Raw genomic sequence first — 17,467 nt, 5'->3', positions numbered from 1 at the left:
ATCAGTCTTAAATACAGTCAAAAGGATTTGTACTGTGTATGATTTTACAATATCACAAGTAACATCTGTAAAAAGCAGTTGAAAATCAGCCAGTAAAAGTCTTTCCTATTAATACATGATTTCAGCAACAAATTAAAAACGGGTTAAGTGCTGAACTAGCAGGTTCTATCTGCTCAGGCAAGGACATAGAGACTCTAGGCCTTTATGATGGGCTAAGGATCAGAGGGCCCTGCATGTCAGAGTATAGTTGATTACAACGAGAGGTGTACAGAGTGAATTAATGAAGTACAAATTTAAGAGCCTGAGGGTGTTGGACTGTCAAAAAATTCCTGCATTTAAATATGTTTTACATCGTTTATTTGTATTTTTCACATCTCTGTTTTTACAGCTACATGTTTATATTAAAAACAGCAAACGTGGAATCACAAAACCACCTGGAAATAAGGACAATTCAATTAACGTACAGGCAGAAGTGCCTCGACACGTTTGAGTTAGGACAACATGGATACTTTAAAAGCATTTCATTCATTCCCTTGCTTCCCTCAAATGACACCGATAACCAAATATACTTTGCTCCCTCTCTGTTTGGTTTATGTTGTAAATTCTTGGATCACTGTTGTGGGACCTGATTATTATTGCCTGACTGGCTGGATGCTCTCTCTCTTTCTCTCTCTCTCTCTCGTGTGTTTACTTAAAGGATCATCGGTCTGGGAGCAAACAGGCCCACAGCTACCTGACTGCAGCCTGCACGGTAACAGGGGAGCAATGTCAACCTGCCCTCCTCGGTTACAGCTGCAGAGCATAAATCAGGCTTAGAGAATCGTGTGGAGCACCTGGAGATAAACGCCTCTGAGTGACAAATGGGTTTTAAGTGCTCCGTGTATCTAGGTTAACATGGTAGTGGTGCGTAAACACTGCGTTAAGTGGCCAACTGGCGCATAGAGTCACGACCCCCCCGCCCCTCACACACACACCCAACCAAGAGGCTTGGATCCTCTGGCGAGGAGAGCGCAGCTCGGTGGCTCATAGACGTGAGAGGATGAAGCCGATGCACCTTTTCCGTCGGTGAACCTGTCGGTGCTCAGCTGCTGCAGTGGACATGAGCGCTTGCGCACGAAGACGGGCTTTAAATAACGGGTTAAACAGCCGGTGCGTAATTACAGTAATCTGTGCGGAATGGTTCCACGATTTCCTCTGCCTGTATATGCGACCACTGTGCACAGAAAGCCGTGACTGTGTGAGTGCCTGCAAGACGCCACAAGTGAAAAGATTTTTAGATGCGTGCAGCGCTTCGCGTTGAAGGAGGGATTCGAGCAGAGCCCGCCCTCTCTGCTCCTGGTCCGTGCTCGCCTTCAGAGGAGCTTCACACGTCAATGGAACACGGAATAGGTCGTTTTTGTGCCCTGCGGAGCTGAGCGGACGAAGGGGGCGGTGAGAAGAACCCGTGATCATGCTCTAATCAACCGATTCCCAAACCAGCACTTCATCGGTGGCATCTCCATGGCTTCCACAATACATCGGTGGTAAGTCCCCACTGGCCACTGCCACCCAGTCACTCACAGAGGCAGAGCGACGCAGGCGAAGGCCAGGTCGATCCAGCGAAGACAAGCGATGCCAGCCTCGGACGCAGATCCGGGCTGGGTGGCCGCAGCCCGGGCCCCGTCGGACCAGCCTCCCGGCGAGCGCGCGGTCAGTGTGCTGTGGTCGTTCGGGAAATGCCTGGCTGCGCTCCTGCCTGTGTACCTGGCCGGTTACTACGGCTTCAGCATCAGCGTGGTCCTGTTCGTGCTGATGATCTACATGGGATGGAAACACGGTCGACTGGAGAAGATGCTCAGGCTCAAGTCTGCCATGTACCATCTGGAGACCGAGACGGATATCACCAGCAGTAAGGTTTTCAGAACCAAAATGGATATGCCACCATGGGTAAGGACCCAGCCTCACTTTCAGCTCACCCACCAAGCCCATCCAAACGCATATCACCTGTCTCATCGGTCACATGTTGATCTGCACCTCAGCTTTTTCTCATCCCATTCATTGCACAGGCTCTTAAATACACCGTTGTCATGAGCAGGCACTTGTTAGACTATTTGATCAGAAAGTGAACTCATAAAAGACAGAGACACTAGTGTTTCACTGCAACACTCAGATGAAATGAATATGTGCATTCAGGACCCCGTTCTGCTCATTGTGCTTGCAGGTCCCAGATCAGCCCACATGTTCAGACATTTCTTCTGTGCAATGCCTGCAGGGAGATTTGTCGGATGTGCTGCCACATGTCAGATGAGCTCTGTGTAGCGTTATGGAGTTAAAAAACATGACTCCTGCAAAATGCTCGTCTTATATACGACTACAATAATAGAGATTGTCGGAGTGTTTCCTCTTCCTTTTCCAATACGCTGCCAGTAAGAATCTGAAAAACGTGATGACTCATAAACATCCTTCACATGCAGCAGAGCAGAGGCAGCGACCACGACCACCATATCTGGAGAGAGAGAGAGGGAGAGGGAGGCAGTTTGTGCTTTTCGAGCAGATAGGCCTAATCTGAGATCTCGAGCCTCTGTGGTTAGGAGGAAAGTCAGATTAGCTGACTGTTGTTAATTGCATCCTGACATTTTCTCTCTGTACTTCTAATTTGAAGGGTGCAAACAGATATTTAACAGAGGGAAAAAACCTGTGATGTTTTTACAACCAAGTAGAGCTACTGGAATGACTGCCTTGCTATTACAAACTACATGAGGAATATATGTAGAAAAGTAGAAGTTTACAAAAGTATACCCAGGAAAACATTGGGTCTTTTAAATGAATCATCTCATGTATTTAAATTACTTTTTTCATATAGTTCTGTGTAATTTTACACCAACCTGTCATATTTGAGTTCATGCCTGACCCATTTTACTGGTCCACAGGTCAACTTTCCAGACGTTGAAAAAGTGGAGTGGATCAATAAGGTTTGTTTTGGTTTTCCCTCTAAGACTTTGCATGTGTGCAGCTGTATTTTTTTTTATATTGGGGAACTTTTTAAAATACAATTATCTAGAACACAATGCAGCACATTGTACGATTAAGGACAGCTCTCTCTGAACTCTCAGCAGAGCCAAGGAAACAACACATGATTTGAAGATAAGGTGTCCACGAGTCACTTGAGTCTGTCCAGCCTCAGTAGCTTCAGTGGCTCACATTTGATATGAACATAAAGAGCTGTTTGTGTGGACTTGAGGTGTCCCGGCTCCCGCTGCAGCCCCTCTCCATCAGAGCAGGAAATCTACCGGTGTAATTAACAGGCGGGGAGAGTTGATTAGATCATATTGCAGTCTCTCTGTCAGTACAGTAACATCTCATCAGCACGGAGCGAGCGTGGGTGTGAATACTAATAATGCGAATCGGCCTTCTGGAGGAAGAAAAAAACCCCATAATGAACTTGGTGACAGAAGCCCAGATCGTGAGATGACTATTCGCTGGGCTCATCTTTCAACCAGCCTATGTCTCTCCTGTGGTTTCCTGACGTGTGACCCAGCTGCTCACTCTGATCCCTCCTCACCTTCAGCCATTAACGAACCTACATCGGCCTCAAAATGTTCTCATAAAAGGAGCTGATGTGGCTAAAGCATGTGAGGAGCTGCGCTTTCCTAAATGCAGGTTCATGACTGTGCTGTAAATAATATATAAGACACTCAGAAGGAGATTTTTTTCGCATCACCAGTCCCGTGACTTGTTGAGGTGGAGGTCAGAGGATTGGTAAACAGCAGCCGACAGGACTGGATGCCCCACTCTTTACAACTCACACTGACATGCTGAGGCTAACACATGTGTGAGGCCGCGGTCGGGTGGAAACACTGACACACTGGTTCAATTCACAGTTTATTAGATTATCAGTGTAAATGAATAAATTCTATCAAATGCATTGCTATGATGCTTTATTTCACGGTTCCATAGTTTCTAAGAAATCATAGGCTCCTGGTTGCAGCTATCCAATGTCATACTAATTGTGAGAAATAAAATGCATTTTCTTTTTAAAATATTCTCACGTCAAACCCACGTTCATATTTATTCATTATTGATCAACCATTAGAGACCTTATTCTGTAGAAATGTTTAATTCTGTTCTTTCCTTAGAGAAATATCTCATGTTTGCCTTTTCTGCTGACCTGCTGTGCACCGAGATACTCTCTAGGTTACACAAGCAATTAATTTTAATTCATTCATTTCCATCTAATCAAGGCCAAAGTACATCGTTCTTTCCTGGGAAATTAACGATCGATGAAGCAAAGCATTGCTGATCATTTTTTCCTTGGAAATTGTTCTTCTGAATGATGTTTTCCAAAAATGACTTATAACTGCAGGACTCTGGATTAGTTTATTTGATAAACACCATCGCTGAATTATTGATGGTTGAGCTATTTTCAATTTAATTTGCGAATCCCCTGCTTGATGGATTTCTGTTAAACCTTCAACAAAAAGCCTTTCAACCACAGCACAGCCTGTGGTGCATGGCTGTGTGCAGGCTGTCTCTGTCAACGGCTGTTAATTATTCTTTGTTATTTGCTGACATGTTTTGCTAAACATTATTTTACTCAAGGGAAGGATAACTCAAAATATTACCCGCAGAATGAATTTGCCATGGATACAAATATGAGATTCACTAAGTAATTCATGATCATTCAATGTAAGTTTTATGTAAGGAACCACTAAGTGCATGGTAGCTTTACTATTTCTAAAAAAACGGAAATAATAAATGTCCATATGTTGTGTCATGTAGATCCTGCAGCAAGCTTGGCCCTTTATTGGCCAGTTTCTAGAGAAGCTGCTGGTGGAAACCATTGCTCCTGCGATCCGTGCCTCCAGTATGCATCTGCAGACTCTCAGCTTCACCAAGGTCAACATAGGAGACAAGGTAAAGGACCTGTCAGCCATTACAGCAGCAGTTTCTCCTGTTACTGTGTCACCAGAGTCATATTTACATGATTACTCATGCTCTTCTGTTCATGCACAGGATTTCTTCCCGTGAATCTTTGATGTGCCTGCTAGTCTTTGTTTGCTTTGTTTAATAGCAGCTGCTTTGTCCACAGGCTCTGAGGGTGGCTGGTGTGAAGGCTCACACGGAGAACGATAAGAGACAAGTTATTTTGGATTTGTACCTGAGGTATTTCCACTCATACAACCTCGTTTTAATTCTGCTGCTTGTGTATTGTGAGTCCCTCCTGAGGGCTCGTCCGTATCTGACGCAGCAGATCAATATTTACTCAGCAGGAGAAAGAAATCAGCTTTATCGTAGCTCGTATCAACTGCCTCACTTTGTGACTCTGGACTTGTCACTGCTCTTCTATTGCAGCTATGCCGGGGATGTCGAAGTCAACGTCGAAATCAAGAAGTACTTCTGCAAAGCCGGGGTGAAGGGAATCCAGGTCAGAAGAGATATTGGTACATTACTAGTTATGGTCATGTTGAGTTGAATCTTGCAGTTAAATCTTTCTCCTCGTAGCTCCATGGGATGCTGCGTGTGATCCTGGAGCCGCTGATCGGAGACATGCCGCTGGTTGGAGCCGTCACCATGTTCTTCATTCGCAAGCCTGTGAGAGTTTCCTCTTTTTCCACTGTGTTACATAGAGTTCTTATTTATCTTCTGTCACATGCATCTGTATCGTATGTTTGATGTATGTAGAAACTGGACATCAATTGGACTGGGTTGACCAACCTGCTGGACATCCCTGGACTCAAGTGAGTTGATTATTGCTTTTGGTTTTTAATGACAAGTATCTGTTTCAGTTGTCGTGCTGCAGTAAAGTTTGGGGGCTGCAGTTTGTAGAACCGTTCCAACTGAAACTACAGATAATTCACATTTTATTCAGTAACTGCAATCACAGAGAATCTGTTATATAGAGAGAGAAGCACTTTCTCTCTTTTCATTGACAGATCTGTGCAATCACATGCTAAAAGGAAAAGGGCTTATGTCAAGAATTTGCCAAAACAAAACACTGATCTAATCCTGTAGAAGTAGAGTGTAGAACATCCCAAAATAGTTCCCAAAAATGCACTATTTTTTTTACAATAAAATTGAATAAAAAATTGTTTTAACTAGTTCAGTTGGAACGAAGGAGCTCGGAGCTGAGAAACATAGACAGACTAGGTCAGAAAGTATTGAATCACATTGTTGTTGTTTTTGTTTGACTTTGTTGATCAATGAAAAATATCTAAAAGTGCTAATTCTTAGTCAGAACTTTATGCGGTTCTGTTGTTATTGTATTCAACAAGTAATACTGTGCCTCATTATGTAAATTTACTATGTGTGTTTAGATCTTTGTAGAATAAAGCATTGTCAGAGGTGTAACTTCTATCAGTACATATCAGTCCCCTCTGGCAATACTTTCAATGACAATTTGTCATTTGATGATGATATTCCTCCATTAGCCAACATTATTTAACAGGAAACGGTCCTCTTCTTTAGATCAGAGGAGCTTCCTGTTTGTTCTGTTGTCATGAACCTGCATATCTTGTTATTAATGCACGTTCATGTGGTCAGCAGTAGTATATAGCCTTTGTTTGTTTGTCTGTGTGTCCCTTCCCATCTGTGTACCCAATGTCACCCTTGCATTCACTTGCAGTGCCATATCGGACAGTATGATAATGGATGCAATTGCCTCCCACCTGGTGCTCCCCAACCGTCTCACTGTGCCCCTGGTGGCTGACCTGCACATTGCACAGCTCCGCTCCCCTCTGCCAAGGGTAACTGTCTCCATAACGAATGGCCTGGGGAAAAAAAAACTGGTCCCACGTTGACTGAAATAGCTCCGTCTGACAACATTAGCTGCAAGCAGTACACATAGCCTGGAGGTCATACAGCAAATTCCCAATGTGAATGGCAAAACATTTCCACTCACGTTTTGTATTTTGTATTTTGTGTGTGTCAACACTAGGGAGTCGTCCGCATTCATCTGCTGGAGGCCGAGGACCTGACTGCCAAGGACACAATCATCAGAGGCCTGATCGACGGGAAATCGGACCCGTACGCCGTCCTGCGCGTCGGAACCCAGATCTTCACCTCCCACCACGTGGACAACAACCTGAACCCACAGTGGAGGGAGATGTACGAGGTGAGAGCGGCCGGCATAGGGAGGAGAGCGAAGCTGAAACTGAGCCATGTTGCACTACCCACCAGCTCGTGTGCTAACAGTTACAGCTCGGTGTTGCTGTCCTTGCTGCATAGGGATTGCACAAGTCTTTGGTCAGTAAATATTTCATAGTCACTTCAGAGATAAACAGTTTTGTGGAGATTGCATCTTCTTCTCCGGTAACAGGAAGCTGCTGTTTCTGAGATAAGCAGGTCTTTGCAATTACTTTTTTCTCAGAGACACATTGGTCTTTTCTCTTGATACCTTTTTTAAATATATAAATCTACCGAGCACAAAAATGAAAAGTCAATGTGACTCTGTTTGCATGCCCTTGTTTTATGGTGCCATGTGTGGCTGTATCTTTATATGTATATTTGTTGTGTGTGTTGTGTATTTGTCCATTTACGTGTGTGTGTGTGTGTCTGTGTGTATGTGTGTTTATGTGTGTGTGTGTCAGGTGATTGTCCATGAAGTACCTGGTCAGGAGTTGGAAGTGGAAGTATTTGACAAAGACCCCGACCAGGATGACTTCCTGGGGAGGTAGCCTACTCATTCTCATTCACTTGGTCTCTTTGTGCTTTTCATGTCATGTCCATCTCTGCTCTTCACACATTGGGCCACGATTCTGTTGAAATTTAAAACCCCTGACCTCTTAGATTCATGGCTTCATTGATTCTCTCTCTGCCTCTCTCTATCTCTCTCTCTCTTTCAGGGTAAAGATTGACCTTGCTATCGTGAAAAAGGCCAGAGTGGTGGATGATGTAAGTAGCTCTAAGATACAGTACATTGAGTTGTTTTTTCAATCAGCAAACACGACTGTTATTATTACTTTCTACTCATGGCTAATATCTGACTGAGACTGCACTAATCCTCTCAGCATGTGACACTGCAGATCCCATGTGCCTCCTCGTGATCTGCTCTGATCTCACCCTCCTGCCTCCAGCCTCAAAGAAATTCAGTCAGATGAGGACATGATGGAATAATTGTGTTTAATAACCCTTCTGTTTTTTTTGTGTAAACAGTGGTTCAATCTGAAGGACGTCCCAACCGGCAGCGTTCACCTCCGTCTGGAGTGGCTCTCTCTGCTGTCCTCTGCTGACAGACTGAGCGAGGTGAGTCCGCAGCTGAATCACCAAAAGGTGCTCAGATGGTTTTCTTTGGGCATTGGTTTGGATAATTGAATGCTAGCATAATCATCATAATTCATCACAGATGTTAAGCCATTCTAGTTATGGATTAAATTTGATTTCATATAAGGCAATACAGAGAGACAAAAGAAACACGGGGTAAGAGGCTGTTGGCTAGCAGCAAAGAATAGAATCAAACGGGAACATTGTGAATCCACGATCCACATGTTAAATCTGTTATTTACTAGGACACACTGTGACCTGATGGTCATAAACATGTTTTGAGATGAGAAATAAATCAAAATGATTTAAATCTCGGAAATAGATTGGTAGACTTTATTAGCCTATTGAGTTAAAAAATGATATGATTATATGTATCAGTGTTGTTATTATGTTTAAACGTATTTACTGAAGCTTTATTCAACCAGAAAAATGAGCTAAATTAGGTTTGAAAATCTCCTTGTACGACAATAGAAATCAGGTATGGACTGACATATAAACAACATAATACACAAAACTAAATCTGTAATAATGTCAGAATAAAGCAAATATGTGACTCTACATACAATATACAGTCGCCCTTCGGGATGGACTGGAAGGTTTTAATCATTATTTACATGCATTGATGAGTTTATTCTGTGTTCCCCCTGACGGCAAGACGAAGTTCATCTCAGGGACAAGGGTTGAGGTTTAAGACAACCTGGAAGCAATTTAAAAACACCAATCAAAATATATTAAAAAAAAAAAGGCCAATGCAAAAGTGTCAAACAATAAATCTATTATCAATTATCAAATTGTGACATTTTTAGAGGCTTTTTTTATTGGGCTTTCATTAGGTTCCTACATCATTTTCACGTTCTTTGCCTCCATCTGTTCTTCTCCCAGGTGATCCAGAAGAACCAGGACCTGACCAGTAAGACGGCTGATCCTCCATCGGCCGCCATCTTGGCCATCTATCTCGACCAAGCATACGACCTTCCTGTAAGATTATTACTGTTCTAGATGCTGTTATGTGGTGCACCATGAACTTTCATTCGTTACCCACCCCATATTAAACGTGTTGCAGATGAGAAAAGGCAATAAGGACCCAAGCCCAATAGTGCAAGTCTCCATTCAGGATACGACTAAAGAGAGCAAGGTGAGAATAAAACTTAATAAATGAATAAAACGGTTTTTAAGTAGCTTGAATAAAACTGAACGTAATTGTTTTGAACTTTCCTCTGCAGATTTGTTATGGGACCAACCGCCCTGTGTGGGAGGATGCTTTCACCTTCTTTATTCAGGATCCTGGCCAACAAGACATTGACTTTCAAGTAAGTCATTAGACAAGTACTTATCACACCAATTACGTTTTGTGTAAGTCTATTCCCAAAGGTGTCAGCGTGATTAGAGCAGTAAATAATGATTTTCACTCGGGTTGTTCCTATTTTTACCTAATTTACAGACCTTTCCCTTCATGATTTCTATATTTCCTTGTGTTTTCCATTAAGACTCCCTCTATAAATATTAAAATAATGTTTTTTTAAATTTTTTCTTCCAATCAGGTCAAAGACGATGACCACGCTCTGTCCCTTGGCAGTTTGTCTATCCCTTTGACTCGTATCATGGCGACCCCTGAACTCACCATGGACCAGTGGTTCCATCTGGAGAATTCTGATTCAGCCAGTCGCATCTACATCAAAATAGTGTTACGGGTTAGTTTTTTCACATTTGGACTTAGTCATATGTGTTGGGAGCTAGTGACTAAATTAGATGTGAAGAACTCAGCTGAAGTATCTTAGTTGAAGACTTTGAAATCCTACCAGCACCCACTGGCCTTTTGAAGCTATCATCTGGTCCTCTGAGTTCAAATATCACCCTCATGACAACCCTGTCAGTGTAGAGACATCGAATTTAAACAAACCTTTTGTGTGTCTGTCTTCCAGTGACATAAAATCCTTGGGATCATATCACATAAGCTGCTTTTCAGACATGCACTGAACCCCAGATGAGCCCAAGTGAGAATACAGAAGGATAAGGTTGAGAGAATTGACTGCGATTGTGTGGACACGTTAATGAAGTTTCTAACACGCAACAGATGCAAAACTGAAAAGAAGGAGAAGGATACTGATATGAAAAAGAGGTGTGATACACGTTGAAGATGCAGAAGTTGGAAAGACAACAAGATTCGAGAGCCTAGGGGGGATGAGGCCCGACGCTGGCGTCAATGTGCTGTAAACAAAAAACAAAAATGTTCGTCTTAAAAGAGCCTGTGAATGTAAAATGTTATGAAATCTAAAATGTTGCAATAGTAAAACCTGAATTGGCTGTAGTGGCCAGTTAGTGGCCAGTTAATGGCTGTACAGTGTGTGTGAGGTGAAGTTCCAACTAAGTACAAAGTCATGAGTTTAGCAGCCTAACAGCCTGTGGGAGGAAGTCATCTTGGGCTTCTAGTTCTGAGGCTCCTGTACATTTTCCTGTTGTCTTGAACACGCCCGACCCCGACAATCACCTGCTGCGTTTTTAACATGTGAAATGAAACCCTGTCATTTGATGGAGGTCAGGCCTGAAAACGTCTATAGAGAGCAAAGAATACTACACGTAAACATGTACGTCCAAATAAGCATCACAAGACCTAAGATAGTTATTATCTCCTCATGAATTTCTAATCCTGACTCACATTCACATGCCTGAACTTCACCCTTACCTCCTGACTCAGGTTCCTGTTGTGTTGAGACCTCGAGGTCGTCATAATTCCAGAGAAATGCTCATGCAGAATATTTTCTCTCTGTTTACCCTGAAATGCAGAAGTTTATTCTTAGATCAAGGAAAAACCTGAACTCAGTAATTTACTGCTTGACATCTGCTCCCCATAACCTCCTACTTGCCTGCTGTTAGGTTTTGTGGCTGAGCGACGATGCCACTCCCACAACTCCGTCTCCCCGGCCTTCATCCGCTGGATCCGGGATGGGTCAGGGGGGGTTCCCAGCAGAACTGAATCCCATGGGGCCTGGCGGGCTGGTTAAACCTCCACCAACACGGCCACAGCACACCACACCCGACCCAGAGTTCGCAACTGAGGTAAAGGATAGGTGCCCAGAATCAGACACCACTCACACATGTGTCAAACGTGCACTGTTGTCACGCTCACTGTCCTTATTGGAACCGACAGGGAGTGCTGCGTATTCATCTGGTCGAGGCCCAAAACCTGATAGCCAAGGACAACTTCATGGGGGGAATCGTGAAGGGGAAGAGTGACCCCTACGTCAAGATCCGTGTGGCAGGCATCACCTTCCGCAGCCACACCATCAAAGAGAACCTCAATCCACTCTGGAATGAGCTCTATGAGGTACCACCTCTGTTTAGCACTCAACTAGAAATGATAGAGATTAGATTAGATTTCATTCTTATTTTTCTCTATGGTTTAGGTGATTTTGACGCAGCTCCCCGGTCAGGAGATCCAGTTTGAGTTGTTCGACAAGGACATCGATCAGGACGACTTCCTCGGCAGGTGTGTCCTGACGTCACAAATAAATATTTTCCAGCTTTAAGCTACACATCTCTTGTGACTAAAGGAGAATGGGTCAGTGAAAGGAAAACTAAAGTATAATTCTGTCGTTACAGGTTCAAGATTAATCTACGAGATATCATCAGCGCACAAATGATCGATATGGTGGGTGACACATAGTTTACATGATTTCAGTGTATACAAAAAAATTATACTTCAATGTAACCTTTCTTTGTCAATCTCATCACAGTGGTACACCTTGAATGACGTGAAGTCCGGCCGAGTTCACCTGATGCTGGAGTGGCTGCCCAGAGTCTCCGACCTGCCCAGACTGGAGCAGGTTTGATTTTTTTATTCGATATTTTATCATCACTTATTTACTCTATGATTCATACGAGGAGTACGTTTTCGAAAATCTTTATTTCTCTTACCTGAAAGAACTTTGAACATGGGGAAGACCAGCATATAAGATAATGGATAACTCGTAAAGATCTATGCAGTGCAGTTGGAGGATTTGGTGTAATGAGTCTTTTAAAGCTAAAGATCTCACTCCCTTTTACAGGGACTGTTTTCATGTCAAGGTCATACGAGGCTTCGGTGTGTTGATTCAACCAATCAGCTGATTATCTACCAGGATCTTTACCTCCGCAGAGGATTTTATGTTTTCTTCTGCATTTGTGTCTTTTTTTGTCTGAAATACAGCAGAAAGTTATGCAAAACACCTCATGACGAAATTACCATGAAACTTGTAGGAAGGATGTGGTATAGTTCAGGAAACAAGAAACATTTAGGTGCGGAACTGGCAGCAGATACAGGAAGTTGTTTTTCACATTGTTTAACATTGTGTCATTTAACTATATGTTTGTTGATTTCTCAGAGAATAGTTCATGGCTCTTGGACTGATATTCATGGGAGTGTGCAATTTGTTGCAGATCGAAATAAATATTCAAATCCAATGGGTTAAAATATGGTTTCCTGAGGGGACTGTTGGGCCTCGGTGGGGTTCTGTACTCTTCCTCTCAAACAATTTCCCACTTTGGGTTTCCGTGGTCTGTGCCTCGTTTCTGAGCATAGACTTTCCCCTTGAGGGTTGTTTGGGTCCGGGACTCAGCAACATTAACTTGAATTGTCAGAACGATGTGCATTTTGTGCAGTGAACCGCTCTACAGCCGGCAGGGACTGGGGGAATGATAATTGCAAGTTTGGAAATATTAAAACTTATCCTTTAAATGATGCCTCTTGTACTGTGAGAGCCCAGAACCCTTGCTCACTTTGCTTTGGTATTTTGTAGCTATGGCAGATACAGTAGTTTCCAATCAACAGGAAACCACCTACCTTACCCCTACACCGCACTCCGAGGCTTGTGAAAGAGAATCATGCGTGTGGGCACTATGTGACGCTTTGTGTTGATTATTTGTTGTCAGTGTTGCAAGAGAACCCAAAAAAGTATTATTGCACTGTAATCTTACCTAAACTCTCTGTTCCCTCTCTTTCTGCATCATGTCCTGCAGATCCTGCAGTACCAGTCGCAGCAGTCCTACCAGAACAAGGCGGTGCCATCAACAGCGGTGCTATTTGTGTATGTGGAGCGTGCCCATGGGCTGCCGGTGAGATCACATCTATGAGTCCTCTGGGTTCCATTTGCTGTTCACTTTGATGGGTTTATCCTCATGAGGTGAACGAGTGGAGTATCGTGGCTTTTAGTGGCTCTGTCGCTGTGCATGACATTATTCTGTGTATGCCATTTCAGTTGAAGAAGAATGGAAAGGAGCCAAAAGCCGTTGCTGAGATTATCCTCAAAGGGGTTACACATAAGACCAAGGTAGGATCATGACTCGGGTCTATAACTGAGCAAAGAAAATGCAGAAGTCATAATGTTTCTATTGATTCTGTCCCAAGATCTGTGAGCGCTCCACGTCTCCTCGATGGGACGAAGCCTTCCACTACCTGGTTCGTGACCCCAGAGACGAAACACTCACAGTCAAGGTAAGAATCATCAGTATTATCTATATGAAGTATTTGAAGGCCCAAACTGACTATAATAAATATAAATATATAATAATAATTTTATAATAAATATGTGTGTTATTTCCCAGCTCTCCCATAGCTCGGGTCAGAGCCTCGGGTCCTTGACTCTTCCTCTCAGGGAGGTGCTGCTGGAGCCGGGCCTGGTGCTGGACCGCTGGCTCAGTCTGGAGGGAGTTCTACCAGAGAGCCAGATCCTGCTGAGGGCCACACTCAAGGTACGGCTCTATGCTGGAGCAAATCATTTATGAGCCATGTCTTGAGTGGGATGTATTTTATTGATTCACTCAAAGGTATTTGTGCATATATAACCAATCATGCAATACAGTGAGTACTGACGTTTAAAGCATACTGTTGAATAATTACTTGGTCTGACTTTAGATGTACAGCGCCTCAGATAATGTCAGCACTCTCATGCTAACTCTGGCAATGATAACAGATCCTGGACACTCAGCTGGCGGCGTGTCGCAGGGATCCAGGCGATGTAGGTAATGAGGGCACCGGAGAGTTCATCCCCAGATGGGTTCCATCCCACCTGGACCTCAGACACAGAAGTGGATTCTCCATGTGAGTCACACACATGCACACACGGGGACTAATGTCTCTTTGTGTCTTCACTGCCTCTACTGCAAAGAGACTTGAAATCTGGATTTCCTTTACTGGCTGTTTTGTAGTATAAAAGATATACAGTTTATAGATTTCCAATGTTTTTTTTCGCTGGAAGTGTTTGTTTTGCTCGTGTATAAAAAGACATTAACAAATCAATAATCCCATTTCCTCCATTGTGTCCCTCAGGGCCAGTGACAATGCAAACGGTGCAAGCCAGGTGAAGCTCACCATAGCCCACGACCAAGAGGAGAGCCGGCTTTTCATCACCATTCACGGCTGCAGGTCTCGCACACACACTTCTTTAATGATCACATGTTTGACCCAGAGCAGCCACCGTATACCATCACATGGCGTGAACATGGTTGCTGTGTGCCCACAGAGCCCTGGCAGCCTGCTCCAAGGACGGCGCCGACCCTTACGTCTCCTTCATCCTGCTGCCGGACAAGAAGGCTACAACCAAGAGGAGAACCGGCACCAAGAAGAGAGATCTCAACCCGGAATTCAACGAAAGGCAAGAAAAAACAATGACAGACTCGTGACAGGGAAAGAAGCGATGAATGTATTTTAATTTGTGTCTGTCACTTTTTCTTTTCTTGGGTCTTTAGGTTTGATTTTGATTTCACTCTGGAGGAGTCCACACAGAGAAGACTGGACCTGTCTGTGAAGAACAGTGTTTCCTTCATGAGCAGGGAGAGGGACCTGATCGGCAAGGTAAATATCTTCATGTGCTGCCTCACACATGAAATACAGGTAGTTGTTCCAAGTAGGTGAATTGTTAATTCATAAGAGGGGGTTAGAATGAACAAATTAACAAAAGTTTTAAATTAAACCGTTTCAGTTATCATGTTGTTTTCACCCCTGTGTGTGTGTGTGTGTGTGTTTGTAAAATAACTCAACAAAACATAGACGGATTTCACCAAACTCTGTGTGAATATAACTTGGAATTGTATCTCCCAATGACTGATATTGGACCACGTCTCTGCTCTGACCCCCTCCTGTTTTGCTTTGGGTCCTTCCAAAGCAAATAGTGCAGGAGCTGGCAGCTTCAGCTTTTAGAAATAAACAGATCTAGTGGATTTGTTATCGGCATTAACTATAGAATGCCTGCCTGCATACACAAACGTTCCATGTGTTCCATCTCTCATACGGGAGAAGGATCCTCCCTCATCTCCCTACAAACCGCTACTGGTTGTCGCTCAAGCTCTCATGAATATATTTGTGTTGACATACATTAGTTTTTATCACAAGAATCAAGGGATAGAGAAATGTGGGAGATCATCTTTTTGTTTCCTTGTCGCTCTCAGTTGCAGCTGGACTTGGACCAAATAGACCTGAAGGCTGGTGTCACACAATGGTAATAATTTAAAAACAGCTACGCAGCTATATTTGTTGTTTAAGAAAATGTATGTGCAAATATTAATGCTCTGACTAATTGTATCCTCTCGGTTTTCCAAGGTACGATTTGGTAGCAGAGGCCAACTAGAAGGATCCATGCTCGATCTTCGATACTATATAACAATAAGTGTTGCTTCTGTGATCTGTGACGTGTGTGTTTGTGTATTCGGCTTAAAATTCAATTTTCCATCATCACTGAAGAAAAAACAAAAAGAAGACAGCACACGTGCGTCATGAAAACACAGTCCACCACTATTTACGACACTTGTAGATGTAGCTTCTCATCCATGAAGTGTTAACTGTGCTGAATCCACGCAGATTCTTCAGTAGAATATTTTGGCTGAATAGATATTTGATAACGATGCGACTATGTTGCACAATCTACAGAGTTTATATGTGTTCGAAAGCATGAACAAGTCCTCTTTGACTTTTATTTACAAAAGGGCTCATGCTGTGGTCTGACAATGTTTCAAGGATTTACAGCGTCCGACACAACTGAACCAGATTTCTTTTACATTTTTATTTTTTACGATCCTCAAACGAATCCCAAAAATAATTTTACAGTTAATATACGTTTATATCATTGCCTTAAGTATTACAAAGCTGTACACAGTTTGTCAGTGTTTGTGAATTATGTTCCAAAGGAAGTTTTATATGTTTTAACCAGAGCTTTGTGAAAGTTACTTTTATAAGTCAAAGTGTTACAAACCTAGACCCTCACATTACCACTGAAAACAGCGGTCTGTACGCAGAGTCTTAATCACTGTGCTTTTATGAAGAGAAAAACTTTGTAGATACTGAAAACACATTGCTGGTGTTCTTTATGCTTCTCTGTGTTTGTATCGTGTTTGTACGCGTTAAGTGCAACAGGCCGACGCCGCTGGCCATGTTTTATATTTTGCCTTTTGAGCTTAACAGTCGTTAGCTAAAGTAAATATTCGTACAACAGCAGTGAGACAACTCCCAGCAACGCCGCCTCTGTCACCTCGCCACAGAGGCCTGGACACTGATCTGTGGTGATGGAAAGAAAACTGTGTTTTTAGGTGTCACAAAATGAAGAAGAAAACTGCTGTGCTTTAACATAATTTAGACATATCACCATGTAGCTGCTGAATCTCTTGATTAAAGTTTGCCCTCTCATAAATCAAACTGGATTTCTGGCTTTTTTTTCTTCATATTTTCTTCTACGTCCTCAGACTATTTACGACAGTGGTCAGCAAATGGGTCAAACCATGGGACGAAATCTCTGATTGTTTTAATCATTTATTTCTTGGAGCATTTAGTCTTCAAAGTAAAAGCACAACATCAATTTTGTCACTGCAATGATTTACATCGAGCTAGATCCAACATTTATTGAAGCTGTAAACCGGGGTCGGAGGATTGTGTCATTTGTTTAACACAAATGTACAAATGAGTCACACATGTTAAGAATATTATAGATAAACCTGTTTCATTTTGTGAAAAGCATTGAATATGAAATCTTGATTGCAGATAAACCAGGTAGGATGGATACAAAGTCCAACACACAAACAATAGTAAAGTCACAATAAATTGTAGAAGTGTTTGAGGAGGACTCACTTTTGACATGGAATAATTCTGAAGTAGCCAGGCAGCATCAACACGTTCCAAACATGTCATAGTCATATCTCGCCAGCAGGTCGCGATAGAGTGCAGCCTGACCCTCATCTTACAGTCCAGCTGCATGAGGGCCCACTG

The 17,467-nt window shown here is 42.9% G+C and overlaps 1 protein-coding gene across 1 annotated transcript; it reads left to right on the top strand.

Annotated features, from left to right (window-relative positions):
* The first annotated feature begins 1,017 nt into the window (after window positions 1-1,017).
* Window positions 1,018-16,900, top strand: esyt1a (extended synaptotagmin-like protein 1a). Its single transcript, XM_053424673.1, has 31 exons — window positions 1,018-1,926; window positions 2,910-2,951; window positions 4,759-4,893; window positions 5,069-5,142; window positions 5,332-5,404; window positions 5,482-5,571; window positions 5,662-5,717; window positions 6,602-6,722; window positions 6,914-7,090; window positions 7,566-7,648; window positions 7,821-7,869; window positions 8,131-8,220; window positions 9,121-9,216; window positions 9,302-9,373; window positions 9,462-9,548; window positions 9,780-9,929; window positions 11,113-11,295; window positions 11,387-11,563; window positions 11,643-11,725; window positions 11,839-11,887; window positions 11,973-12,062; window positions 13,234-13,329; window positions 13,473-13,544; window positions 13,622-13,708; window positions 13,819-13,965; window positions 14,187-14,314; window positions 14,543-14,638; window positions 14,736-14,867; window positions 14,962-15,067; window positions 15,661-15,710; window positions 15,812-16,900. The coding sequence occupies exons 1-31, from the start codon at window positions 1,612-1,614 to the stop codon at window positions 15,837-15,839; spliced, it is 3,234 nt and encodes a 1,077-aa protein (XP_053280648.1). The 5' UTR covers window positions 1,018-1,611; the 3' UTR covers window positions 15,840-16,900.
* The last annotated feature ends 567 nt before the right edge of the window (window positions 16,901-17,467 follow it).

This window comes from Pleuronectes platessa, chromosome 6 (genome assembly GCF_947347685.1).
Source record: "Pleuronectes platessa chromosome 6, fPlePla1.1, whole genome shotgun sequence".
NCBI classification, from domain to species: domain Eukaryota; kingdom Metazoa; phylum Chordata; class Actinopteri; order Pleuronectiformes; family Pleuronectidae; genus Pleuronectes; species Pleuronectes platessa.
Note: the sequence above shows the minus strand (reverse complement) of the source record. Positions and strands in the feature narration are given on the sequence as shown.